Source organism: Coregonus clupeaformis, chromosome 17 (assembly GCF_020615455.1).
Source record: "Coregonus clupeaformis isolate EN_2021a chromosome 17, ASM2061545v1, whole genome shotgun sequence".
Taxonomy (NCBI): domain Eukaryota; kingdom Metazoa; phylum Chordata; class Actinopteri; order Salmoniformes; family Salmonidae; genus Coregonus; species Coregonus clupeaformis.
Window position 1 is genome coordinate 65,642,847 of NC_059208.1, and position 27,828 is coordinate 65,670,674.

The 27,828-nt window shown below is 42.5% G+C and overlaps 1 protein-coding gene across 1 annotated transcript in view; it reads right to left on the minus strand.

Annotated features, from left to right (window-relative positions):
* gabbr1b (gamma-aminobutyric acid (GABA) B receptor, 1b) overlaps window positions 1-27,828 on the minus strand; it is a 261,260-nt gene that overhangs the window by 146,942 nt on the left and 86,490 nt on the right. Inside the window, exons 5-6 of the mRNA XM_041903830.2 lie at window positions 27,667-27,828; window positions 26,507-26,524 (exon numbers count right to left, since the gene is read on the minus strand). The exon at window positions 27,667-27,828 is cut by the window's right edge and continues 24 nt beyond it. Of these exons, the coding sequence (XP_041759764.1) occupies window positions 26,507-26,524; window positions 27,667-27,828 (180 nt within the window). The remainder of the gene's footprint in view (window positions 1-26,506; window positions 26,525-27,666) is intronic.

Genomic DNA, 27,828 nt, shown 5'->3' on the forward strand with positions numbered 1-27,828 from the left:
CAAGACCTACAGGAAACGTATGATCTCTGTAATTGCAAACAAAGGTTTCTGTACCAAATATTAAGTTCTGCTTTTCTGATGTATCAAATACTTATGTCATGCAATTAAATGCAAATTAATTACTTAAAAATCATACAATGTGATTTTCTGGATTTCTGTTTTAGATTCCGTCTCTCACAGTTGAAGTGTACCTATGGTAAAAATTACAGACCTCTACATGCTTTGTAAGTAGGAAAACCTGCAAAATCGGCAGTGTATCAAATACTTGTTCTCCCCACTGTATATACTTACGGTACAGATGCTCAATGGCCGTAATGAACGTGCATGTTGACAACACACACACACAGCTACAGTCCTAGGGCGTGCACACACACACACACACACACACACACACACACAGTGAGGGAAAACAGTATTTGATCCCCTGCTGATTTTGTACGTTTGCCCACTGACAAAGAAATTATCAGTCTATCATTTTAATGGTATGTTTATTTGAACAGTGCGAGACAGAATAACAACAACAAAATCCAGAAAAATGCATGTCAACAATGTTATAAATTGATTTGCATTTTAATGAGGGAAATAAGTATTTGACCCCTCTGCAAAACATGACTTAGTACTTGGTGGCAAAACCCTTGTTGGCAATCACAGAGGTCAGATGTTTCTTGTAGTTGGCCACCAGGTTTGCACACATCTCAGGAGGGATTTTGTCCCACTCCTCTTTGCAGATCTTCTCCAAGTCATTAAGGTTTCGAGGCTGACGTTTGGCAACTCAAACCTTCAGCTCCCTCCACAGATTTTCTATGGGATTAAGGTCTGGAGACTGGCTAGGCCACTCCAGGACCTTAATTTGCTTCTTCTTGAGCCACTCCTTTGTTGCCTTGGCCGTGTGTTTTGGGTCATTGTCATGCTGGAATACCCATCCTCGACCCATTTTCAATGCCCTGGCTGAGGGAAGGAGGTTCTCACCCAAGATTTGACGGTACATGACGGTACATGGTCCATCGTCCCTTTGATGCGGTGAAGTTGTCCTGTCCCCTTAGCAGAAAAACACCCCCAAAGAATAATGTTTCCACCTCCATGTTTGACGGTGGGGATGGTGTTCTTGGGGTCATAGGCAGCATTCCTCCTCCTCCAAACACGGCAAGTTGAATTGATGCCAAAGAGCTCCATTTTGGTCTCATCTGACCACAACACTTTCACCCAGTTCTCCTCTGAATCATTCAGATGTTCATTGGCAAACTTCAGACGGGCCTGTATATGTGCTTTCTTGAGCAGGGGGATTTTGCGGCCGCTGCAGGATTTCAGTCCTTCACGGCGTAGTGTGTTACCAATTGTTTTCTTGGTGACTATGGTCCCAGCTGCCTTGAGATCATTGACAAGTTCCTCCAGTGTAGTTCTAGGCTGATTCCTCACCGTTCTCATGATCATTGCAACTCCACAAGGTGAGATCTTGCATGGAGCCCCAGGCCGAGGGAGATTGACAGTTATTTTGTGTTTCTTCCATTTGAGAATAATCGCACCAACTGTTGTCACCTTCTCACCAAGCTGCTTGGCGATGGTCTTGTAGCCCATTCCAGCCTTGTGTAGGTCTACAATCTTGTCCCTGACATCCTTGGAGAGCTCTTTGGTCTTGGCCATGGGTGGAGAGTTTGGAATCTGATTGATTGATTGCTTCTGTGGACAGGTGTCTTTTATACAGGTAACAAGCTGAGATTAGGAGCACTCCCTTTAAGAGTGTGCTCCTAATCTCAGGTCGTTACCTGTATAAAAGACACCTGGGAGCCAGAAATCTTTCTGATTGAGAGGGGGGTCAAATACTTATTTCCCTCATTAAAATGCAAATCAATTTATAACATTCTTGACATGCGTTTTTCTGGATTTTTTTGTTGTTATTCTGTCTCTCACTGTTCAAATAAACCTACCATTAAAATTATAGACTGATCATTTCTTTGTCAGTGGGCAAACGTACAAAATCAGCAGGGGATCAAATACTTTTTTCCCCTCACTGTACAAACACACATACACACACAGACGCACACACTTCAGTGTGAGATCTTGATGTAGCTGCTGGTATTAAACAGTAGCAGTCAGAGACGTCATGGTCCTTGCCCTTCAATTTCAGCCATTGTTTATTTTACCCAGAACCAATTCAGAGATATTGAATTTGGGCCTTTTCAGTGCACCTTCAAAAAACAATGGGGTGCATGTTCGTCGCCTTTGGTATCATGCATGGGGGAGTGGGACGGGGGGTAAAGGTTTTGGGCTGGAGCTGGCAGTAGCAATGCCCCTTCAAAAAACAAAGAGGTGTGTGTGTGTCTGTGTGTGTGTGTGTGTGTGTGTGTGTGTGCTGCCTGAAAGACCTCCAGGCCACATCCACAGTGTTGTGTCTCTAGTGTTGTGTCTCTGGTGCCTTGTCTCTAGTGTTGTGTTTCTGGTGTTGTGTCTCTGGTGTTGTGTCTCTGGTGTTGTGTTTCTGGTGTTGTGTCTCTGGTGTTGTGTCTCTGGTGTTGTGTCTCTGGTGTTGTGTCTCTGGTGTTGTGTCTCTGGTGTTGTGTCTCTGGTGTTGTGTCTCTGGTGCCTTGTCTCTGGTGTTGTGTCTCTGGTGTTGTGTCTCTAGTGTTGTGTCTCTGGTGTTGTGTCTCTGGTGTTGTGTCTCTGGTGTTGTGTCTCTGGTGTTGTGTCTCTGGTGTTGTGTCTCTAGTGCTGTGTCTCTGGTGTTGTGTCTCTGGTGTTGTGTCTCTAGTGTTGTGTCTCTGGTGTTGTGTCTCTGGTACCTTGTCTCTGGTGTTGTGTCTCTGGTGTTGTGTCTCTAGTGTTGTGTCTCTGGTGTTGTGTCTCTGGTGTTGTCTCTCTAGTGCTGTGTCTCTGGTGCCTTGTCTCTAGTGCTGTGTCTCTGGTGTTGTGTCTCTGGTGTTGTGTCTCTAGTGTTGTGTCTCTGGTGTTGTGTCTCTGGTGTTGTGTCTCTAGTGTTGTGTCTCTGGTGTTGTGTCTCTGGTGTTGTGTCTCTGGTGTTGTGTCTCTGGTACCTTGTCTCTGGTGTTGTGTCTCTGGTGTTGTGTCTCTGGTACCTTGTCTCTGGTGTTGTGTCTCTGGTGTTGTGTCTCTGGTGTTGTGTCTCTGGTGTTGTGTCTCTGGTGTTGTCTCTCTAGTGCTGTGTCTCTGGTGCCTTGTCTCTAGTGCGCTGTCTCTGGTGTTGTGTCTCTGGTGTTGTGTCTCTAGTGCTGTGTCTCTGGTGTTGTGTCTCTGGTGTTGTGTCTCTAGTGTTGTGTCTCTGGTACCTTGTCTCTGGTGTTGTGTCTCTGGTGTTGTGTCTCTGGTGTTGTGTCTCTGGTACCTTGTCTCTGGTGTTGTGTCTCTGGTGTTGTGTCTCTGGTGTTGTGTCTCTGGTACCTTGTCTCTGGTGTTGTGTCTCTGGTGTTGTGTCTCTGGTGTTGTGTCTCTGGTTCTGTTTCACTGTGTCTCTGGTTCTGAAGTGAAGCCCAGCAGGTCATTTTGTGATCTCCAAATTGAGATTATCATTATTCCTGAGTGTATCACCTTACAATGTATCACCTGCATAGAACATCGCTTTAAAAGGGCCCCTTGAACTAAAACACTCTATTTTGTCCTATTTGTCCTGTTCGAAGGCCATAGAGTCCATCAACTCTCCTTTTGCCAAACAGAGATGGACAGCCTGACCGTCACATTGTATCACCCTCATCGAACGGCACCTAAAAGGCATGTTGGACCAAAATGATGTGTCCAATATGTATTTGTCCTTTCTAAGGTCAGCAAGTCCCCGACTGACCATTAGCTCTCCTGTTGCCAAACAGGAATGGACAGCCAGAGTCAACACACCCACAAACAGACACACACACACACACACACACACACACACACACACACAAACAGACACACACACACACACACACACACACACACACACACACAGACACACACACACACAGCCAGCCTCATTACCATATCACACCATCTGGACACAGAGAGAGAAAAACAACAGTCTGGACACCAGAGCTTTCCTCTAACTCCTGCATTATGTTTCTGAAGGACAAGACTGCCTGCGTTCATACTGCAGGGCGCCGTGATTGGCTCCACAGTCTGCCAGATCACCTTGGGCAACGGAGGCTCGGCGGTGGGAGCGAGCAAAAATGTACCTCGCTCTGAAATCTTGTAGAACAGAGATGGAGTTAAAAAGCTACAACTCATAGATTTATTTTTCTCTTCCAAACAACAAAACATGAACTAATGTCAGGAGTAAAGGAGAACAGTTGAGAGAGTAAAATTTTGAGAGATAAATAAAGGCTTGGTTCTCCCTCCTCCTCCTCCTCTTCCTCCTCCTCCCCTCTCCACGTCTGTCTGTCTGTCTGTCTGTCTGTCTGTCTGTCTGTCTCTCAGTCTGTCTCTCAGTCTGTCTCTCAGTCTGTCTCTCAGTCTGTCTGTCTGTCTGTCTGTCTGTCTGTCTGTCTGTCTGTCTGTCTGTCTGTCTGTCTGTCTGTCTGTCAGTCAGTCAGTCAGTCAGTCAGTCAGTCAGTCTGTCTGTCTGTCTGTCTGTCTGTCTGTCTCTCAGTCTGTCTGTCTGTATGTCTGTCTGTCTGTGTGTGTGGCAGTAACAACATGTCTTTATCTAAACATCCTTTTCATTTCATCAGTGGAGTAATGCTTTTATCAGTCCAGCATAGAATGCAGACTGTCTCTTAACACCTCCCACACACACACACACACACACACACACACACACACACACACACACACACACACACACACACACACACACACACACACATTCCCACTGGTAAACAAAATGCATTTCGTTGCATATGGGTGGAGGTTGTCAAATCAAAACGACAGAGAACAGGGTTATAATAGGACACAGCATCAGTCAGCCTTATTCCTCCAGCGGTCAGACAGGTGTCCCTGTAGCACAACACACAATAACTCAACAATAGGGAGAGCTCTCACTGTTGGAATTGTGGATCGTAATCTACAGTTGAAGTCGGAGGTTTACATACACCTTTAGCCAAATCAATTTAAACTCAGTTTTTCCCAATTCCTGACATTTAATCCTAGTAAAAAAACTCCCTGTCTTAGGTCAGTTAGGATCATCACTTTATGTTAAGAATGTGAAATGTCAGAATAATAGTAGAGAGAATTATTTATTTCAGCTTTTATTTATTTCATCGCATTCCCAGTGGGTCAGAAGTTTACGTACACTCAATTCGTATTTGGTAGCATTGCCTTTCAATTATTTAACTTGGGTCAAAGGTTTCGGGTAGCCTTCCACAAGCTTCCCACAATAAGTTGGGTGAATTTTGGCCCATTCCTCCTGACAGAGCTGGTGTAACGGAGTCAGGTTTGTAGGCCTCCTTGCTCGCACATGCTTTTTCAGTTCTGCCTACACATTTTCCATAGGATTGAGGTCAGGGCTTGGTGATGGCCCCTCCAATACCTTGACTTTGTTGTCCTTAAGCCATTTTGCCACAACTTTGGAAGTATGCTTGGGGTCATTGTCCATTTGGAAGACCCATTTGCGACCAAGATTTAACTTCCTGACTGATGTATTGAGATGTTGCTTCAATATATCCACATAATTTTCCTTCCTCATGATGCCATCTATTTTGTGAAATGCACCAGTCCCTCCTGCAGCACAGCACCCCCACAGCATGATACTGCCACCCCTGTGCTTCACAGTTGGGATGGTGTTCTTCGGCTTGCAAGCCACCCCTTTTTCCTCCAAACATAACGATGGTCATTATGGCCAAACAGTTCTATTTTTGTTTCATCAGACCAGAGGACATTTCTCCAAAAAGTAAGATCTTTGTCCCCATGTGCAGTTGCAAACCGTAGTCTGGCTTTTTTATGGCGGTTTTAGAGCAGTGACTTCTTCCTTGCTGAGCGGCCTTTCAGGTTATGTCGATATAGGAGTTGTTTTCCTGTGGATATAGATACTTTTGTACCTGTTTCCCCCAGCATCTTCACAAGGTCCTTTGCTGTTGTTCTGGGATTGATTTGCACTTTTCGCACCAAAGTACGTTAATCTCTAGGAGACAGAACGCGTCTCCTTCCTGAGCGGTATGACGGCTGCCATGGTGTTTATACTTGCGTACTATTGTTTGTACAGATGAACGTGGTACCTTCAGGTGTTTGGAAATTGCTCCCAAGGACGAACCAGACTTGTGGAGGTCTACCCTTTGTTTTCTGAGGTCTTGGCTGATTTCTTTAGATTTTCCGATTATGTCAAGTAAAGAGGCACTGAGTTTGAAGGTAGGCCTTGAAATACATCCACAGGTACACCTCCAATTGACTCAAATGATGTCAATTAGCCTATCAGAAGCTTCTAAAGCCATGATATCATTTTCTGGGACTTTCAAAGCTGTTTAAAGGCACAGTCAACTTAGTGTATGTAAACTTCTGACCCACTGGAATTGTGATACAGTGAATTATAAGTGAAATAATCTGTCTGTCAACAATTGTTGGAAAAATTACTTGTGTCATGCACAAAGTAGATGTCCTAACCAACTTGCCAAAACTATAGTTTGTTAACAAGAAATTTGTGGAGTGGTTGAAAAACGAGTTTTAATGACTCCCACCTAAGTGGATGTAAACTTTCGACTTCAACTGTATATAACACCCTCCTGCCTTCCTCCTCCTCCTCCTCCCCCTCCTCCCTGCCCCTCTTCCTCCCTCCCCCTCCTCTCTCTTTCTCTGTGCCTCTAAATCCTCCTCTCAACGTCTCTCTCGTTCTCTTAGCCCCTCCGCTCGTTCTCATATCTCTCTTTCCCTCCATCCCTCCATCCCTCCTTCCCCCCTCCACTCTTCTCTGACACTTCATCCACAATACCCTCCACTCTTCTTCTTCACCCCTTACACCATTACATCACTCCATCTATAATCTCCTCTCCTCCTCTCCACTCCTCTCCCCCAACCCTTCTCTCTCTTATATCACTCCATCTTTAACCCTGTCCACCATAATTCCCTACTCAACCTTTCAACCCCTCTTCGATACATCCCATAGGGCTCTGGTCAAAAGTAGTGCACTATACAGGGAATAGGGTGCCATTTGGGACACAGTCCTGAACTCTTAACCCCTTCCACTTGTGTTCAGCCTGGCTAGTTTCAGCACCTTAGTTCCATCTAATATAGGGAGCGAGAGGGGGGGAGACAGAGATAGAGGCTACTACAGCAAATTGGATTGAGTCCAAAACTTTAATTCAGCGAGTCTGTTCTGGGTGACTCTCCATCTCCTCTTCTTCCTCCTCCTCCTCTCCACTTTCTCCATTCCTCTCTCTCTCTCTCTCTCTCTCTCTCTCTCTCTCTCTCTCTCTCTCTCTCTCTCTCTCTCTCTCTCTCTCTCTCTCTCTCTCTCTCTCTCTCTCTCTCTCTCTCTCTCTCTCTCTCTCTCTCTCTCTCTCTCTCTCTCACCCCTCCATCTTCAGCCTAACCCTCCTCCCTCCACCTTTCTGTCTCTGTCTCTCTCTTACCCCCCCCTTTCTCTCTGCTCATTCCCGTTCAATGTAATAATGTTAATGTGATCTGCAGTGCGTCCATAAAACACACTCTAATCTCGCAGCTGTCTGATCTGCTGTGCTCTGTGCTTGGCTATTTCAGGCTCCTCTATTGCTCATGTTTATGGTTTATGATTGTGTTGTCATTGGAGCGCTTATGTCATTGTTTAAGCACTGTACACTGTACTCTCTCGTTTTTTAACATTGTACTCTCTTGTTTGTTTTTTTAACACAGCTTCAGTTTTTAACACTACAGTGACTATGAATAGGAACCATGAAATAAGACTTTGTTCTTAACTGACTCGCCTGGTTAAATAAAGGTTAAATAAAACATTTTAAAGGTTGACGTTGTTGATGTAATACATCTTGTTTTGTCTGAAACATGAATAAACATGGTTTTTTGGGTAGCAAGCCATTTTCCCCCTTTTCTTCATTTGTTTTTCTTCGTACAGATCAAATCTCTTTTATGAGAGAGACCTGTTCAAGGTAATACAGAGGATGACAGACATTTCTATTAGGTAGAGACACAAAGTCAATAACAGCACCTCTGAAGACCGTGGATTGTGGATTTTGATGTCTGCTTGGGGTTATTGTCTTGCTGGAGGATCCACTTGTGGCAAAGTTTCAGCCTCCTGGCAGAGGCAACCAGGGTTTTGACAAAAATATCCTGGTACTGGATAAAGTTCATGATGCCGTTGACTTTAACGAGGGCCCCAGGACCAGTGGAAATGAAATAGCCTCATAACATCAAAGATCCACCACTGGTTTGCGTGGACAAAGAGCTCTATTTTCATGTCATCCAACAAATGTAAACGCCTGGAGTTTGCTAAACGGCATTGGCACTTGAAATGGAACCGTTGCTTTGACCAAAAACCTGGTTGCCTCTGCCAGAAGACTGAAACTTGGCCGCAAGTGGATCTTCCGTATTTTTTTTGGCATACAATATAGCTCGGTATTTGAATTATTTATTTTATACAGTCATTTTTGCTCATCTTTATCAAGGGTGTCAATCATTCTGGACCCCACTGTATACAGTATATATATGGTTTGAGGTAGGCAATACACAAGAGGTTCATATCTATCAGTCACACAGTGAATAAGGGCCCCTCTCTGAAGACTTCCATTGGGGACCTACAGTATATATAGCCACCCCTGTGTATTATACTCTGTACAGTAACCTACCACTGCAGTAGCAGCTGTATCAACATAAATGGCTTTATAAATATGCATTGACATGTACCCTGCAGTGTATATTCATCCAGTTAGCCATGGTGCTGCACACTGAGATAGACCCCTCCTGACCCCCGTTAAACACCACAGATACTGGTTACTTCCTCCCAGGCAAAGTCAACCCAGGCAGCGTCCCCTATTTGGCATCCTATTCCCTTTATGGTGCACTATATTTGAAAGTAGTGCACTGCCAAAGGAAATGTGTCGCCATTTTGGGACATGTACTACTTCCACCCAAACCCTATGGGGCACTGGTCACACACAGTGCACTATGTAGGGAATACATGGGGGACCCATTCCAACCGAAAGTCCAGGCCTAGGGCTCGGACACTGGATCGCACCTCTCACACCTTTCAGCCGAGGCACTTAACCCAGGTTGACCCGTCTGGGTCCCAGCAAGACAAAGATGAGAGGACAAATCTGACACACAATAGATCACAGCTTTAATAACCATGGCATCAGCGGTTGAGAGGAAACTTGAGGCTGCGTCCCAAATGGCACCCTATTCCCTTTATAGTGCACTACTTTTGACCAAAAGATCAGAAGTAAACATTTGCTTAAAACTCCCTAAGGTCGATGTCCGTGCCCCACCACGGAAATCTAATTAGCATAATAAAAAAATCCCCATAAAAATCATTCAGTTTAAACTAGAGATATGTTTTTTTTTTCATTGGATGCGTCTCAATCTGCCACATCCGCTTATGTAACACTTCCTCATCTGCGGTGAAAGGGGACAGCGCTAGAGCGGTGTTTGTCAGACCATGAGACATCCCGAAAATCGGTCTTCTCACAAAATCATCTGTAGCGTCCGAACGGTTTGGCCTACAAACTATTATGACCCCTCTATGGAAAGATGAGACTCTCACGAACACGATGGTGTTAATAATAATGATTAATAATAAGGTTATATAACTAATGAACGCAGAGAGAGAAGTGTGATTTGCTCTACGACCCTCACAACCGTCTTGGGACTCGTCTGAAGTCGGTACAGCCGATCTGCCAACTTCTGTCTGTAGCGTCTGAATAGTTTGGGCTACACACTAATATTTAAAGGTGACACTCTCACGGACACGTATATGCCCGTTGTTTTGCTTCTAGGGTGCCCACGGGCCTCACAACACTCGTCTGAAGGTCCCCCAGTCGAAAACATTCATGGGAGTACAGTGCATTCGAAAAGTATTCAGACCCCCTTCACCTTTTCCACATTTTGTTATGTTACAGCCTTATTCTAAAATTGATTAAATTGCTTTTTTTCCCTCATCAATCTACACACAATAACCCTCTTCACAGTCCCCAAGTCAAGATCAGACTATGGGAGGCGCACAGTACTACATAGAGCCATGACTACATGGAACTCTATTCCACATCAAGTAACTCATGCAAGCAGTAAAATTAGATTTAAAAAAAACAGATAAAAATAGCCTTTATGGAACAGCGGGGACTGTGAAGCAACACAAACATAGACACATGCATACAAACACACGATAACATACGCACTATACACACACATACACATGGATTTTGTGTTGTAGATATGTGGTAGTAGAGTAGAGGCCTGAGGGCACACACTTAATATGTTGTGAAATCTGTTATGAATGTATTGTAATGTTTTTTTAAATGTATAACCACCTTGATTTTGCTGGACCCCAGGAAGAGTAGCTGCTGCCTTGGCAGGAACTAATGGGAATCCATAATAAACCCCCAGGAAGAGTAGCTGCTGCCTTGGCAGGAACTAATGGGAATCCATAATATATACAAATACAAATGACAAAGCAAAACCAGGTGTCAAGAGTGTGCAAAGCTGTCATCAAGGCAAAGGGTGGCTATTTGAAGAATCTCAAATATAAAATATATTTTGATTTGTTTAACACTTTTTTGGTTACTACATGATTCCATATGTGTTATTTCATAGTTTTGATGTCTTCACTATTATTCTACAATGTAAAAAAATAGTAAAAATTAAGAAAAACCCTTGAATGTTGTGAAGTTGTGTCCAAAGTTTTGACTGGTAGTGTATATTTTGTTACACTTCAAGGGGTCTTAACATTCTAAATCAAAAAGCAAGATTATCCTTGGTATGACCTTCTTAAAACAATTCCATATAGCTTAGTAGTTTTTCAGGATAAAAAAAATTGAATGGAGCTAAGGACAGGCAAAATCCTAGAGGAAAACCTGGTTCAGTCTGCTTTCCACCAGACACTGGGAGATGAATTCACCTTTCAGCAGGACAATAACCAAAAACACAAAGCCAAATCTACATTTGAGTTGCCTACCAAGAAGACAGTGAATGTTCCTAAGTGGCTGAGTTACAGTTTTTACTTATATCTACTTAAAAATCTATGGCAAGACCTGAAAATGGTTGCCTAGCAACGATCAAGAATTTTGAAAAGAATAATGGGCAAATGTTGCACAATCCAAGTGTGGAAAACTCTTAGAGACTTACCCAGAAAGATTCACAGCTGTAATCGCTGCCAAAGGTGCTTCTACAAAGTATTGACTCAGGGGTTTGAATACTTCCTGTATGTAAATGAGATATTTCAGAATTTCATTTTCAATAAATGAGCAAACATTTCTAAAAACATGTTTTCACTTTGTCATTAAGGGGTATTGTGTGTAGATCGGTGAAAAAAATTATATGTAATCCATTTTAACACAACAAAATGTGGAATAAGTCAAGGTGTATGAACACTGTCTGAAGGCACTGTATAATACAGTGGGTGTTAACCACATACTTGGGTGTGAACCATAGACTTGAATTGTCCCTCTGGGGAAAAATAAGGTATTTTTAATTGAATTAAATTGAACCATAGACTTACTGTAAATATTGGGTGTGAACGGATGTTTGCTGTGTGACATGACTGTTAATGGGGTTGGGTGTGTTTGTGACGGATCACCTATGTGTTGGATGGCATTATAATGCAGCTGGGTGGTGCTGAAGGAGTGTGTCCCAATGGCAATAGGGTGCTATTTGGGACGCTGCCAGTATAATGCAGGGTGGTGCTGAAGGGGTCTCTACACACCAGACGTGCATGTCAGGTTATTACCAGTAATGTGGTGGGTGTGACCAGGGTGTCTGATTGGTGGGACGTTAATATAGTCTCATCCTGGGAGAAATGTGTGTGTGACCTTTATAACCTTTCCTCGCTTCCTCAGTCCTCTCACAGACCTTGTTGAATTATTAATGAGCAGAGCTACGTCTTGATCCGGGATGTTAAGCCACGTTGACAACGCTGGCTAGATTCCATTTCTCTCCTTCACTCCTCCTCTCCTCTCTCCTCCTCTCCTTCTCTCCTTCTTTCCTTCTCTCCTTCACTCCTTCACTCCTTCTCTCCTTCTCTCCTTCTTTCCTTCTTTCCTTCACTCCTTCTCTCCTTCACTCCTTCTCTACTTCACTCCTTCTCTCCTTCCATCCTTCACTCCTTCTCTCCTTCTCTCCTCTCTCCTTCACTCCTTTTCTCCTTCACTCCTTCTCTCCTTCTCTCCTTCTCTCCTTCACTCCTCTCTTCTTCTCTCCTCTCTCCTTCTCTCCTCTCTCCTTCACTCCTTCTCTCCTTCACTCCTCTCCTTCTCTCCTTCTCTCCTTCACTCCTTCTCTCCTTCACCTCTTTCCTTCACTCCTTCTCTCCTCTCTCCTCTCTCCTTCTCTCCTCCTCTCCTATCTCTCTGTCATTCTCTCTCTCTTTATCGATCTCTCTCTCTCTCTCTCTCTCTCTCTAAATAATTTACAAACATGGTGTTCTGAAGTACTTATCAGTAAAAGCAGTGTGTGGGATGCTCAGAATGTCACAGAAAAGCCTGATGGTGTTGTGATCTTAAAGGGAGACCTTTCAGTGTTTCTGTGTCCCTCGCTGCTGCCCACACGAATCGACTGACTGACAGACACTCCTCCACCCCCACACACAGGCAATCTACCCACACACTGAATACAGTGTATACACATATACTGCAGTACATAATTACACAAATATTACCCAGAAACACGCTCACTACACACACACACACATGCACACACACACATACACACACCAAATACACATGCACAACAACAGCTAAAAGGCACATACTCATATACACATGTACAGATGTCGGATCTTAATTTGAGCCAGTTTGCTCCAGGAAATGTGAATTGATTTGGGGATTATAATTCATGGACATTTTTGTTAGGGTTGATACGTTTTTTGTGGAAAAATTACAAACTTCAGAAGCCTTTTTAAACCTCAAATACACTACAAGCTTTTACATTTCCTGCATTGCAGGAAAGTTCCCTTGCAACGGAGTGATCAAATTAATACCCTACATCTGTATGAACACACACACACACACACACACACCCTGCCACCGCTCTGACCTTTCCCCTGTTGAGCTTGAGGGGGGAAGCCCCACAGCGACAGAGTGAGCAGGGAGCTCTTACTGTTCTGTTAAACCCCTATAATGCCTGCTGCTAACTGCTGCTGTCAGCCCAGGATCCGGGCCTCTCTCGGCCTCGCACTAAAATCACCACTAAACGCCAGATGAATGTTCTCTCCTACTTAATAACCCAAACAACACAACACAGAATAAACACCACAGCCCAGCACCATGGACTAGCAGAGAGGAAGCCCATGGTTCAGAGACCAAGTGGAATGGCTTTAAAGGTGTTTCCCCTGGGACCCTGGGTTGTACTCAGTGCATCCCAATAAATAAATCAACAAAACACATACAAGAATGACCAACTGGAACTGTAATATTCACAGCAAGCAGCAAGCAGCAAGCAAGTACAGTATTATTATTAAATGCCTTTTGAAATTAAAAGGTACGTTGAAATGATCCCTGGGATTACAGTGCCTTGCAAAAGTATTAATCTCCCTTGGCGTTTTTCCTATTTTGTTGCATTATAACCTGTAATTTAAATTGATTTTTTTTTTTTCATGTAATGGACATACACAAAATAGTCCAAATTGGTGAAGTGAAATGAAAAAAATTACTTGTTTAAAAAAATGCTAAAAAATAAATAACGGAAAAGTGGTGCGTGCATATGTATTCACCCCCTTTGCTATGAAGCCCCTAGATAAGATCTGGTGCAACCAATTACCTTCAGAAGTCACATAATTAGTTAAATAAAGTCCACCTGTGTGCAATCTAAGTGTCACATGATCTCAGTATATATACACCTGTTCTGAAAGGCCCCAGAGTCTGCAACACCACTAAGCAAGAGGCACCACCAAGCAAGCGGCATCATGAAGACCAAGGACAAAGTTGTGGAGAAGTACAGATCAGGGTTGGGTTATAAAAAAATATCAGAAACTTTGAACATCCCACGGAGCACCATTAAATCCATTATATAAAAAATGGAAAGAATATGGCACCACAACAAACCTGCGAGGGAGGGCCACCCACCAAAACAAATGGACGAGGCAAGGAGGGCATTAATCAGAGAGGCAACAAAGAGACCAAAGATAACCTTGAAGGAGCTGCAAAGCTCCACAGCGGAGATTGGAGTATCTATCCATAGGACCACATTAAGCCGTACACTCCACAGAGCTGGGCTTTACGGAAGAGTGGCCAGAAAAAAGCCATTACTTAAAGAAAAAAATAAGCAAACACGTTTGGTGTTCGCCAAAAGGCATGTGGGAGACTCTCCAAACATATGGAAGAAGGTACTCTGGTCAGAGGAGACTAAAATTGAGCGAAAACGCTATGTCTGGCGCATACCCGACACCTCTCATCACCCTGAGAACACCATCCCAGGAACTGGGAAACTGGTCAGAATTGAAGGAATGATGGGTGGGGCTAAATACAGGGAAATTCTTAAGGGAAACCTGTTTCAGTCTTCCAGAGATTTGAGACTGGGACGGAGGTTCACCTTCCAGCAAGACAATGACCCTAAGCATACTGCTAAAGCAACACTTGAGTGGTTTAAGGGGAAACATTCAAATGTCTTGGAATGGCCTAGTCAAAGCCCAGACCACAAACCAATTGAGAATCTGTGGTATGACTTAAAGATTGCTGTACACCAGCGGAACTCATCCAACTTGAAGGAGCTGGAGCAGTTTTGCCTTGAAGAACGGGCACAAATCCAAGTTGCTAGATGTGCCAAGCTTACAGAGACATACCACAAGAGACTTGTAGCTGTAATTGCTGCAAAAGGTGGCTCTACAAAGTATTGACTTGGGGGGGGGGTGAATAGTTATGCACGCTCAAGTTTTCTGTTTTTTTCACCCCAAAAAATATTTTGCATCTTCAAAGTGGTAGGCATGTTGTGTAAATCAAAAGTTAAAAGGCAACTAAACAGTAAAAATGCCAAGGGGGGTGAATACTTTCGCAAGCCACTGTATAGGACTGTATTATGCATCGTTAGGTCATATATAGAGAAACAGGAGAATACTGTTTTTGTTTAATGACACAGTCTCAGAGCCATATATTTAGAAAAGATATGTTAAATATATTCCAAATATATGGCTCTGATAGGTATACATAGAGACACACAATAGGGCTTTTGTCAAAGGTAATGCACTATGTAGGGAATAGGGTGCCATTTGGGACACAAGACATATTCTCCATCATTAAAACGGTGGAACTACTGAAACTAGAAAACTAACAGAACACTATCTCACCACAGTCAGAATACTAACAGAACACTATCTCACCACAGTCAGAATACTAACAGAACACTGTCTCACCACAGTCAGAATACTAACAGAACACTGTCTCACCACAGTCAGAATACTAACAGAACACTATCTCACCACAGTCAGAAAACTAACAAAACACTATCTCACCACAGTCAGAATACTAACAGAACACTCACCAAAGTCAGAAAACTAACAGAACACTATCTCACCACAGTCAGAAAACTAACAGAACACTATCTCACCACAGTCAGAAAACTAACAGAACACTCACCAAAGTCAGAAAACTAACAGAACACTCACCACAGTCAGAAAACTAACAGAACACTATCTCACCACAGTCAGAATACTAACAGAACACTATCTCACCACAGTCAGAATACTAACAGAACACTATCTCACCACAGTCAGAAAACTAACAGAACACTCACCAAAGTCAGAAAACTAACAGAACACTCACCACAGTCAGAAAACTAACAGAACACTATCTCACCACAGTCAGAAAACTAACAGAATACTATCTCACCACAGTCAGAAAACTAACAGAACACTATCTCACCACCCAGTCAGAATACTAACAGAACACTCACCACAGTCAGAATACTAACAGAACACTATCTCACCACAGTCAGAAAACTAACAGAACACTCACCACAGTCAGAATACTAACAGAACACTGTATCACCACAGTCAGAAAACTAACAGAACACTCACCACCATCAGAAAACTAACAGAACACTATCTCACCACAGTCAGAATACTAACAGAACACTATCTCACCACAGTCAGAAAACTAACAGAACACTCACCACAGTCAGAAAACTAACAGAACACTCACCACAGTCAGAAAACTAACAGAACACTATCTCACCACAGTCAGAATACTAACAGAACACTCACCACAGTCAGAATACTAACAGAACACTCACCACAGTCAGAAAACTAACAGAACACTATCTCACCACAGTCAGAATACTAACAGAACACTATCTCACCACAGTCAGAATACTAACAGAACACTATCTCACCACAGTCAGAAAACTAACAGAACACTATCTCACCACAGTCAGAATACTAACAGAACACTATCTCACCACAGTCAGAATACTAACAGAACACTGTATCACCACAGTCAGAATACTAACAGAACACTCACCACAGTCAGAATACTAACAGAACACTACTCTCACCACAGTCAGAAAACTAACAGAACACTCACCACAGTCAGAAAACTAACAGAACACTATCTCACCACAGTCAGAATACTAACAGAACACTATCTCACCACAGTCAGAATACTAACAGAACACTATCTCACCACAGTCAGAAAACTAACAGAACACTATCTCACCACAGTCAGAATACTAACAGAACACTGTATCACCACAGTCAGAATACTAACAGAACACTATCTCACCACAGTCAGAATACTAACAGAACACTATCTCACTACAGTCAGAAAACTAACAGAACACTCACCACAGTCAGAAAACTAACAGAACACTCACCACAGTCAGAATACTAACAGAACACTCACCACAGTCAGAAAACTAACAGAACACTATCTCACCACAGTCAGAAAACTAACAGAACACTATCTCACCACAGTCAGAAAACTAACAGAACACTATCTCACCACAGTCAGAATACTAACAGAACACTCACCACAGTCAGAATACTAACAGAACACTCACCACAGTCAGAAAACTAACAGAACACTATCTCACCACAGTCAGAAAACTAACAGAACACTATCTCACCACAGTCAGAATACTAACAGAACACTGTATCACCACAGTCAGAATACTAACAGAACACTCACCACAGTCAGAAAACTAACAGAACACTATCTCACCACAGTCAGAAAACTAACAGAACACTATCTCACCACAGTCAGAAAACTAACAGAACAATCTCACTACAGTCAGAAAACTAACAGAACACTATCTCACCACAGTCAGAAAACTAACAGAACACTACTCACCACAGTCAGAATACTAACAGAACACTCACCACAGTCAGAAAACTAACAGAACACTATCTCACCACAGTCAGAATACTAACAGAACACCTCACCACAGTCAGAAAACTAACAGAACACTATCTCACCACAGTCAGAAAACTAACAGAACACTATCTCACCACAGTCAGAAAACTAACAGAACACTATCTCACCACAGTCAGAATACTAACAGAACACTGTCTCACCACAGTCAGAAAACTAACAGAACACTATCTCACCACAGTCAGAAAACTAACAGAACACTGTCTCACCACAGTCAGAAAACTAACAGAACACTATCTCACTACAGTCAGAAAACTAACAGAACAATATCTCACCACAGTCAGAATACTAACAGAACACTGTATCACCACAGTCAGAAAACTAACAGAACACTATCTCACCACAGTCAGAAAACTAACAGAACAATATCTCACCACAGTCAGAAAACTAACAGAACAATATATCACCACAGTCAGAAAACTAACAGAACACGTATCACCACAGTCAGAATACTAACAGAACACTATCTCACCACAGTCAGAATACTAACAGAACACTATCTCACCACAGTCAGAATACTAACAGAACACTCACCACAGTCAGAAAACTAACAGAACACTATCTCACCACAGTCAGAAAACTAACAGAACACTATCTCACCACAGTCAGAATACTAACAGAACACTGTCTCACCACAGTCAGAATACTAACAGAACACTGTCTCACCACAGTCAGAATACTAACAGAACACTATCTCACCACAGTCAGAAAACTAACAAAACACTATCTCACCACAGTCAGAATACTAACAGAACACTCACCAAAGTCAGAAAACTAACAGAACACTATCTCACCACAGTCAGAAAACTAACAGAACACTATCTCACCACAGTCAGAAAACTAACAGAACACTCACCAAAGTCAGAAAACTAACAGAACACTCACCACAGTCAGAAAACTAACAGAACACTATCTCACCACAGTCAGAATACTAACAGAACACTATCTCACCACAGTCAGAATACTAACAGAACACTATCTCACCACAGTCAGAAAACTAACAGAACACTCACCAAAGTCAGAAAACTAACAGAACACTCACCACAGTCAGAAAACTAACAGAACACTATCTCACCACAGTCAGAAAACTAACAGAATACTATCTCACCACAGTCAGAAAACTAACAGAACACTATCTCACCACAGTCAGAATACTAACAGAACACTCACCACAGTCAGAATACTAACAGAACACTATCTCACCACAGTCAGAAAACTAACAGAACACTCACCACAGTCAGAATACTAACAGAACACTGTATCACCACAGTCAGAAAACTAACAGAACACTCACCACCATCAGAAAACTAACAGAACACTATCTCACCACAGTCAGAATACTAACAGAACACTATCTCACCACAGTCAGAAAACTAACAGAACACTCACCACAGTCAGAAAACTAACAGAACACTCACCACAGTCAGAAAACTAACAGAACACTATCTCACCACAGTCAGAATACTAACAGAACACTCACCACAGTCAGAATACTAACAGAACACTCACCACAGTCAGAAAACTAACAGAACACTATCTCACCACAGTCAGAATACTAACAGAACACTATCTCACCACAGTCAGAATACTAACAGAACACTATCTCACCACAGTCAGAAAACTAACAGAACACTATCTCACCACAGTCAGAATACTAACAGAACACTATCTCACCACAGTCAGAATACTAACAGAACACTGTATCACCACAGTCAGAATACTAACAGAACACTCACCACAGTCAGAATACTAACAGAACACTATCTCACCACAGTCAGAAAACTAACAGAACACTCACCACAGTCAGAAAACTAACAGAACACTATCTCACCACAGTCAGAATACTAACAGAACACTATCTCACCACAGTCAGAATACTAACAGAACACTATCTCACCACAGTCAGAAAACTAACAGAACACTATCTCACCACAGTCAGAATACTAACAGAACACTGTATCACCACAGTCAGAATACTAACAGAACACTATCTCACCACAGTCAGAATACTAACAGAACACTATCTCACTACAGTCAGAAAACTAACAGAACACTCACCACAGTCAGAAAACTAACAGAACACTCACCACAGTCAGAATACTAACAGAACACTCACCACAGTCAGAAAACTAACAGAACACTATCTCACCACAGTCAGAAAACTAACAGAACACTATCTCACCACAGTCAGAAAACTAACAGAACACTATCTCACCACAGTCAGAATACTAACAGAACACTCACCACAGTCAGAATACTAACAGAACACTCACCACAGTCAGAAAACTAACAGAACACTATCTCACCACAGTCAGAAAACTAACAGAACACTATCTCACCACAGTCAGAATACTAACAGAACACTGTATCACCACAGTCAGAATACTAACAGAACACTCACCACAGTCAGAATACTAACAGAACACTATCTCACCACAGTCAGAAAACTAACAGAACACTATCTCACCACAGTCAGAAAACTAACAGAACACTATCTCACTACAGTCAGAAAACTAACAGAACACTATCTCACCACAGTCAGAAAACTAACAGAACACTATCTCACCACAGTCAGAATACTAACAGAACACTCACCACAGTCAGAATACTAACAGAACACTATCTCACCACAGTCAGAAAACTAACAGAACACTCACCACAGTCAGAAAACTAACAGAACACTATCTCACCACAGTCAGAAAACTAACAGAACACTATCTCACCACAGTCAGAATACTAACAGAACACTGTATCACCACAGTCAGAATACTAACAGAACACTCACCACAGTCAGAATACTAACAGAACACTATCTCACCACAGTCAGAATACTAACAGAACACTCACCACAGTCAGAAAACTAACAGAACACTATCTCACCACAGTCAGAAAACTAACAGAACACTATCTCACCACAGTCAGAAAACTAACAGAACACTATCTCACCACAGTCAGAATACTAACAGAACACTGTATCACCACAGTCAGAAAACTAACAGAACACTATCTCACCACAATCAGAAAACTAACAGAACACTATCTCACCACAGTCAGAAAACTAACAGAACACTATCTCACTACAGTCAGAAAACTAACAGAACACTATCTCACCACAGTCAGAATACTAACAGAACACTGTATCACCACAGTCAGAAAACTAACAGAACACTATCTCACCACAGTCAGAAAACTAACAGAACAATATCTCACCACAGTCAGAATACTAACAGAACACTGTATCACCACAGTCAGAAAACTAACAGAACACTATCTCACCACAGTCAGAATACTAACAGAACACTATCTCACCACAGTCAGAAAACTAACAGAACAATATCTCACCACAGTCAGAATACTAACAGAACACTGTATCACCACAGTCAGAAAACTAACAGAACACTATCTCACCACAGTCAGAATACTAACAGAACACTATCTCACCACAGTCAGAATACTAACAGAACACTCACCACAGTCAGAAAACTAACAGAACACTATCTCACCACAGTCAGAAAACTAACAGAACACTATCTCACCACAGTCAGAATACTAACAGAACACTATCTCACCACAGTCAGAAAACTAACAGAACACTCACCACAGTCAGAAAACTAACAGAACACTATCTCACCACAGTCAGAAAACTAACAGAACACTATCTCACCACAGTCAGAATACTAACAGAACACTATCTCACCACAGTCAGAAAACTAACAGAACACTATCTCACCACAGTCAGAATACTAACAGAACACTGTATCACCACAGTCAGAATACTAACAGAACACTCACCACAGTCAGAATACTAACAGAACACTATCTCACCACAGTCAGAAAACTAACAGAACACTATCTCACCACAGTCAGAAAACTAACAGAACACTATCTCACCACAGTCAGAATACTAACAGAACACTCACCACAGTCAGAAAACTAACAGAACACTATCTCACCACAGTCAGAAAACTAACAGAACACTATCTCACCACAGTCAGAAAACTAACAGAACACTATCTCACCACAGTCAGAATACTAACAGAACACTGTATCACCACAGTCAGAATACTAACAGAACACTCACCACAGTCAGAATACTAACAGAACACTATCTCACCACAGTCAGAAAACTAACAGAACACTATCTCACCACAGTCAGAAAACTAACAGAACACTATCTCACCACAGTCAGAAAACTAACAGAACGCTGTATCACCACAGTCAGAAAACTAACAGAACACTATCTCACTACAGTCAGAATACTAACAGAACAATATCTCACCACAGTCAGAATACTAACAGAACACTATCTCACCACAGTCAGAATACTAACAGAACACTGTATCACCACAGTCAGAAAACTAACAGAACACTATCTCACCACAGTCAGAAAACTAACAGAACAATATCTCACCACAGTCAGAATACTAACAGAACACTGTATCACCACAGTCAGAAAACTAACAGAACACTATCTCACCACAGTCAGAAAACTAACAGAACACTATCTCACCACAGTCAGAATACTAACAGAACACTATCTCACCACAGTCAGAAAACTAACAGAACACTATCTCACCACAGTCAGAAAACTAACAGAACACTCACCACAGTCAGAATACTAACAGAACACTATCTCACCACAGTCAGAATACTAACAGAACATTATCTCACCACAGTCAGAAAACGAACAGAACACTATCTCACCACAGTCAGAATATTGGTGCATGTAGCTTTAAAACTGATTGAGCAGTAGTGAGAAGAAGACAGTATATAGACATACATTGAGTGTATAAAACATTAGACATAGACTGACCAGGTGAATCCAGGTGAAAGCTATGATCCCTTATTGATGTCACTTGCTAAATCTCTATTTCTCTATTTATATTTCCCTTGCTGAAAAATCTGTTTCTGTTATATATTATTAGGGCTGTTCCAGTGGTAGAAAAGACAGGACACGTACCCAAAGCCAGCCAGCCAGGCAGAGACCAGCTCTCTCTCTCTCTCTCTCTCTCTCTCTCTCTCTCTCTCTCTCTCTCTCTCTCTCTCTCTCTCTCTCATCTCTCCCTTCTCTTACTCTCTTCTCTCTCTCTTCTCTTCTCTTATCTTCTCTTCTCTTCTCTCTCTTCTCTCTCCTCTCTCTCTCTCCTCTCCTCTCTCTCTTCTCTCTCTCCCTTCTCTTACTCTCTTATCTCTCTCTCTTCTCTCTCTCACTCTCTCTCTTCTCTCTCTCTTCTCTCGCTCTCTTCTCTCGCTCTCTTCTCTCTCCTCTCTCCTCTCTATTCTCTCTCTCCTCTCTCCCTTCTTACTCTCTCTCTCTCTTCTCTTCTCTCTCTCTCTTCTCTCTCTCTCTTCTCTCTCCTCTCTATTCTCACTCTCTCTCTCTCTCGCTCTTCTCTTCTCTCTCTCTCTATTCCCTCTCTCTTCTCTCTCTCCTCTCTCTCTTCTCTCTCTCTCCTCTCTCTTCTCTCTCTCTCTTCTCTCATCTCTCTCTTCTCTCTCTGCTCTCTCTCTTCTCTCTCTTCTCTCTTCACTCTCTCTTCCCTCTCTTCTCTCTTCTCTCTCTCTTCTCTCTCTCCTCTCTCTATTCCCTCTCTTCTCTCTCTCTCTTTCCCATCTCTTCTTCTCTATTTCTCCCCCTTGTATTACACCATTGTTCTCATTTACTAACTATCTCCATTTCTGTCCCCTCTCTCTCTTTCTATATCACTCACTCTCTCACTCCCACCCCCCTCAATCTTTATCTCTCTCACCCCCCCCTTCCCTCTCAATCTCTATCTCTCTATCCCCTCCCTCTCTCTCTAACATCCCATAAGCATTAGCTGCGGGCATTAACGTCACAGGCATATTGTGACACTGACACTGTCATTTATCAATTTAGCTAACACTGTCTGGGGTATAACACTCAGAGTGCAGCCCAAATGGCACCCTACTCCCTATGTAGTGCACTACTTTTGACCAGAGTCCTATGGGCCCAATGCAAAAGTAGTGTACTACATAGAGAATAGGGTGCCATTTTGGGAATCGGAGTGTAGCCCAGACCTTGACACCACTCTGTGCATAACGAATACCATCGCCACCTTAGTAACGGTTTCCTGTAAAACCTAATCCCCTTAACGAGATATGGTAATACCAGTGTATACATCTTGTTTGTTTCAACATACAGTACCAGTCAAAAGCTTGGACACACCTACTCATTCCAGGGTTTTTCTTTATTTTTACTATTTTCTACATTGTAGAATAATAGTGAAGACATCAAAACTATGAAATAACACATATGGAATCATGTAGTACCCAAAAAAGTGTTAAACAAATCAAAATATATTTTAGATTTTAAAGATTCTTTAAATAGCCACCCTTTGCCTTGATGACAGCTTTGCACACTCTTGGCGTTCTCTCAACCAGCTTCATGAGGTAGTCACCTGGAATGCATTTCAATTAACAGGTGTGCCTTGTGGAAAGTACATTTGTGGAATTTATTTCCTTCTTAATGCGTTTGAGCCAATCAGTTGTGTTGTGACTAGGTAGGGTTGGTATACAGAAGATAGCCCTATTCGGTAAAATACCAAGTCCATATTATGGCAAGAACAGCTCAAATAAGCAAAGAGAAACGACAGTCCATCATTATTATAAGACATGAAGGTCAGTCAATCCGGAAAATGTCAAGAACTTTGAAAGTTTCTTCAAGTGCAATCGCCAAAACCATCAAGTGCTATGATGAAACTGGCTCTCATGAGGACCGCCACAGGAAAGGAAGACCCAGAGTCACTGCAGAGGTTTTTGGCATTCATCCATGTCACATATCAGTTTGCAAACAATGTAAAAAAAAAAGTATAATTGTTTATAAAGCTGCATACAAACATGGTCTCTTTCTTGCTTTCTTGAGTAAGGCAGCTCCAAAATGCAGGTGTTTCAGCCTAGCTCAGTGCTTTCTGTGGTGGTGGTGCAGCCAGCGGAAAATACGGAGCGTAGGGGTTGGTAATGTTCTCTAGTTGCGCCGTGATTGGCTCAGTGTTCTGTCACTCATGGGTGACACTACGTCACCGCAAAATCTACGGGGAGAGCTGAAAATTCAAGCCCCTTGGGTGCAGCCATAGAATTACATTAGAAGTGCCCATCCAAGAAGGCTCAAGGTCATTGGCCACAGATAATATCTACCGTTATATCTACCGTAGCTTTGATTGGACGGATCGTGTCAACATCACACTTTCAAAATTGTACCTAGCAAGCTAGACAAGCAGTCGTCATCATGAATCAAGTCGACAATCTACTGGCAAATCCTTTTCAATCCTTGTCATATGAAGAGAAATTATAGATAAAACGTATCGGTGCTCATCGGCCATTGGACATAAACGTTACACAACAAGTTGGAAATCGCAAATTCAACAATGAGTGGTTTGGAAGGAATCGGTGGCTAACAGAAAGCATTTTCGCTGCAGCTAGCGACTGGAACGAGCTGCAAAAAAACACTAAAACTGGACCGTTTATCTCCATCTCTTCATGGACACTCTTACTGACAGTTGTGGCTGCTTTCGCGTGATGTATTGTTGTCTCTACCTTCTTGCCCCTTTTGTGCTGTTGTCTGTGCCCAATAATGTTGTACCATGTTTTGTGCTGCTACCATGTTGTATTGCTACCATGTTGTTGTCATGTGGTGTTGCTATCATGCTGTGTTGTCATGTGTTGCTTCCATGCTACGTTGTTGTCTTAGGTCTCTCTTTGTGTAGTGTTGTGGTGTCTCTCTTGTCGTGATGTGTGGTTTGTCCTATATTTTGAGCACAGCTCAACAAGGTGAGTCCAAAAATGTATTGTATGGTGCTGCATAAATGATGTAACATGCCAGGGAGATATGTATACTGTAGCTAAGAAAGTAATACTAAGTGTATGTTGTGTAGTAAGCTGTTAGTAGCCCATGTGTCTCACCCTAATAATTTGGTCCCTTTCCCCCTCATAACTTAGCCTACTGTTCTGACTTGGTGTAGCCTATAGCCTGTTTTAGAGAAATGTAATCATCGAATATTGTAAGAGCTTTCATTGTCTGCTTATATGCCCCCTTTATTTATCCTACGGTTCTGACTTGGTGTACAGGGAGAACACTGTAAGAACGGCCCGTGTTCTGAATTCTGTCGCTGTACATTTCAAAAGTGCTGAACAAATAGTTATATTGACTACGTCCGTCCCAGCTCGCTCATTAATGTCTTCATCTAAATTACGGATTGCCTCTTATCCGCTTGTCGTTTCGCTTATGCCATAGTTTGTACATCTAAATTGTCAGTAGAAACCACATTTGTTTAAGCAAGTCAGCCATATCAGCTATGTCTTTTCAAAAGGCAGTAAATGAGGCTGAATGAACTGTTTCGCTGCCAGACAAGGCTCCACTGATAGCCAGGTGTAGCGGTGGTAAGGTGTTGGGACTCTGCTGTTGGGATAGCTTTATGGAGGCCCTAACAGTTTGTGGGCACCGTTTGTCACCATTATAGTGCAGTTAATGTATTGTTTAGTGTTGTGTTGTGGCTTTGCTGGCATGCATAAAAAAAATTGTTTTGGGAGTTTGCCCCACCAAGATTTACATGCTAAAATCACCACTACTGTACTGTCAAAGAAGGACTGAGACACGAACTGATAAGCCGTACTGATACCCACAGCTTAATGCTAAGTTTTAGCTTTAAATTATATCTTAATTTTCTCATAGACATCTTTCCTCGAATGGCCTGACCCCTATAGAGTTTGTAATATTGTCGATCACACACAGTTGGGAATATGAGGTTAACTTGACGTTAGAAAACCCCAGATACATTTACAGTGCAACACTGCCACCATGTGGTGGTCTTAGAAAGTGATCAATTGATCACATAATTGACTGGCGAGCTTCTACAAACATGTTAGGTCACACTTTATTTGGATGGTCCCATATAGATGCTCTACAGATGGTCAAACTATCAACAAACTATCTGTTCATAAGCAACTGCTTGCTAAGGTAAATGTTACTTCACTTTAGACTCACCTATACACAGTGCAAAATGGAAAAGCTAAATGGAAAGCAATCCAATAAAAATCTATATAATCTTACAGCATGGTGAAATGTTGGAAAATGGTCTTACCTGTATAATGTCTGTCATCTTCAAATGGAGGCATGGGGGAAGAAAGAAACAGAGAATTTCTATACACACAACACATAGTTGATATAGTGCTACTTTATGTCTTACTGTAAACAGAACCATGCACTAACAGAACCACAGAGCCATGCACTGACAGAACCATGCACTAACAGAACCACAGAGCCATGCACTGACAGAACCATGCACTAACAGAACCATGCACTAACAGAACCATGCACTGACAGAACCATTCACTAACAGAACCACAGAACCATGCACTAACAGAACCATACACTGACAGAACCATGCACTAACAGAATCACAGAGCCATGCACTGACAGAACCATGCACTAACAGAACTGCACTAACAGAACCATGCACTGACAGAACCATGCACTAACAGAACCACAGAGCCATGCACTGACAGAACCATGCACTAACAGAACCACAGAGCCATGCACTGACAGAACCATGCACTAACAGAACCATGCACTAACAGAACCATGCACTGACAGAACCATTCACTAACAGAACCACAGAACCATGCACTAACAGAACCATGCACTGACAGAACCATGCACTAACAGAACCATGCACTGACAGAACCATGCACTAACAGAACCACAGAGCCATGCACTGACAGAACCATGCACTAACAGAACATGCACTAACAAAACCATGCACTGACAGAACCATGCACTAACAGAACCATGCACTAACAGAATCACAGAGCCATGCACTGACAGAACCATGCACTGACAGAACCATGCACTGACAGAACCATGCACTGACATGCGCTAACAGAACCACAGAGCCATGCACTAACAGAACCACAGAAACATGCGCTAACAGAACCACAGAGCCATGCACTAACAGAACCACAGAAACACGCGCTAACAGAACCATGCACTGACAGAGCCATGCACTAACAGAACCACAGAGCCATGCACTAACAGAACCATGCACTAACAGAACCATGCACTGACAGAACCACAGAGCCATGCACTAACAGAACCATGCATTAACAGAACCATGCACTGACAGAACCATGCACTGACAGAGCAATTCCAGTTGAACAATCTTTACTTTTCCCAAGATTGGTTCTGTTATAATTTACATCAATTGGAATCAAAGAACAATTTAGCTACAGTATCTGTGCTCACAGTGGCAGACGGGCTTGGGCGAGTCCCACTTGCCCAGCTTGTTGCAGTGTGTGGAGTTCCTTCCGACCAGGATGAATCCTGTCAGACAGCTGTACTGCAGTACGGTCCCCTCCACTGGGGGCCCCAGGGGCCACTCTGATACACGCCCGTTCTCCAGAGACG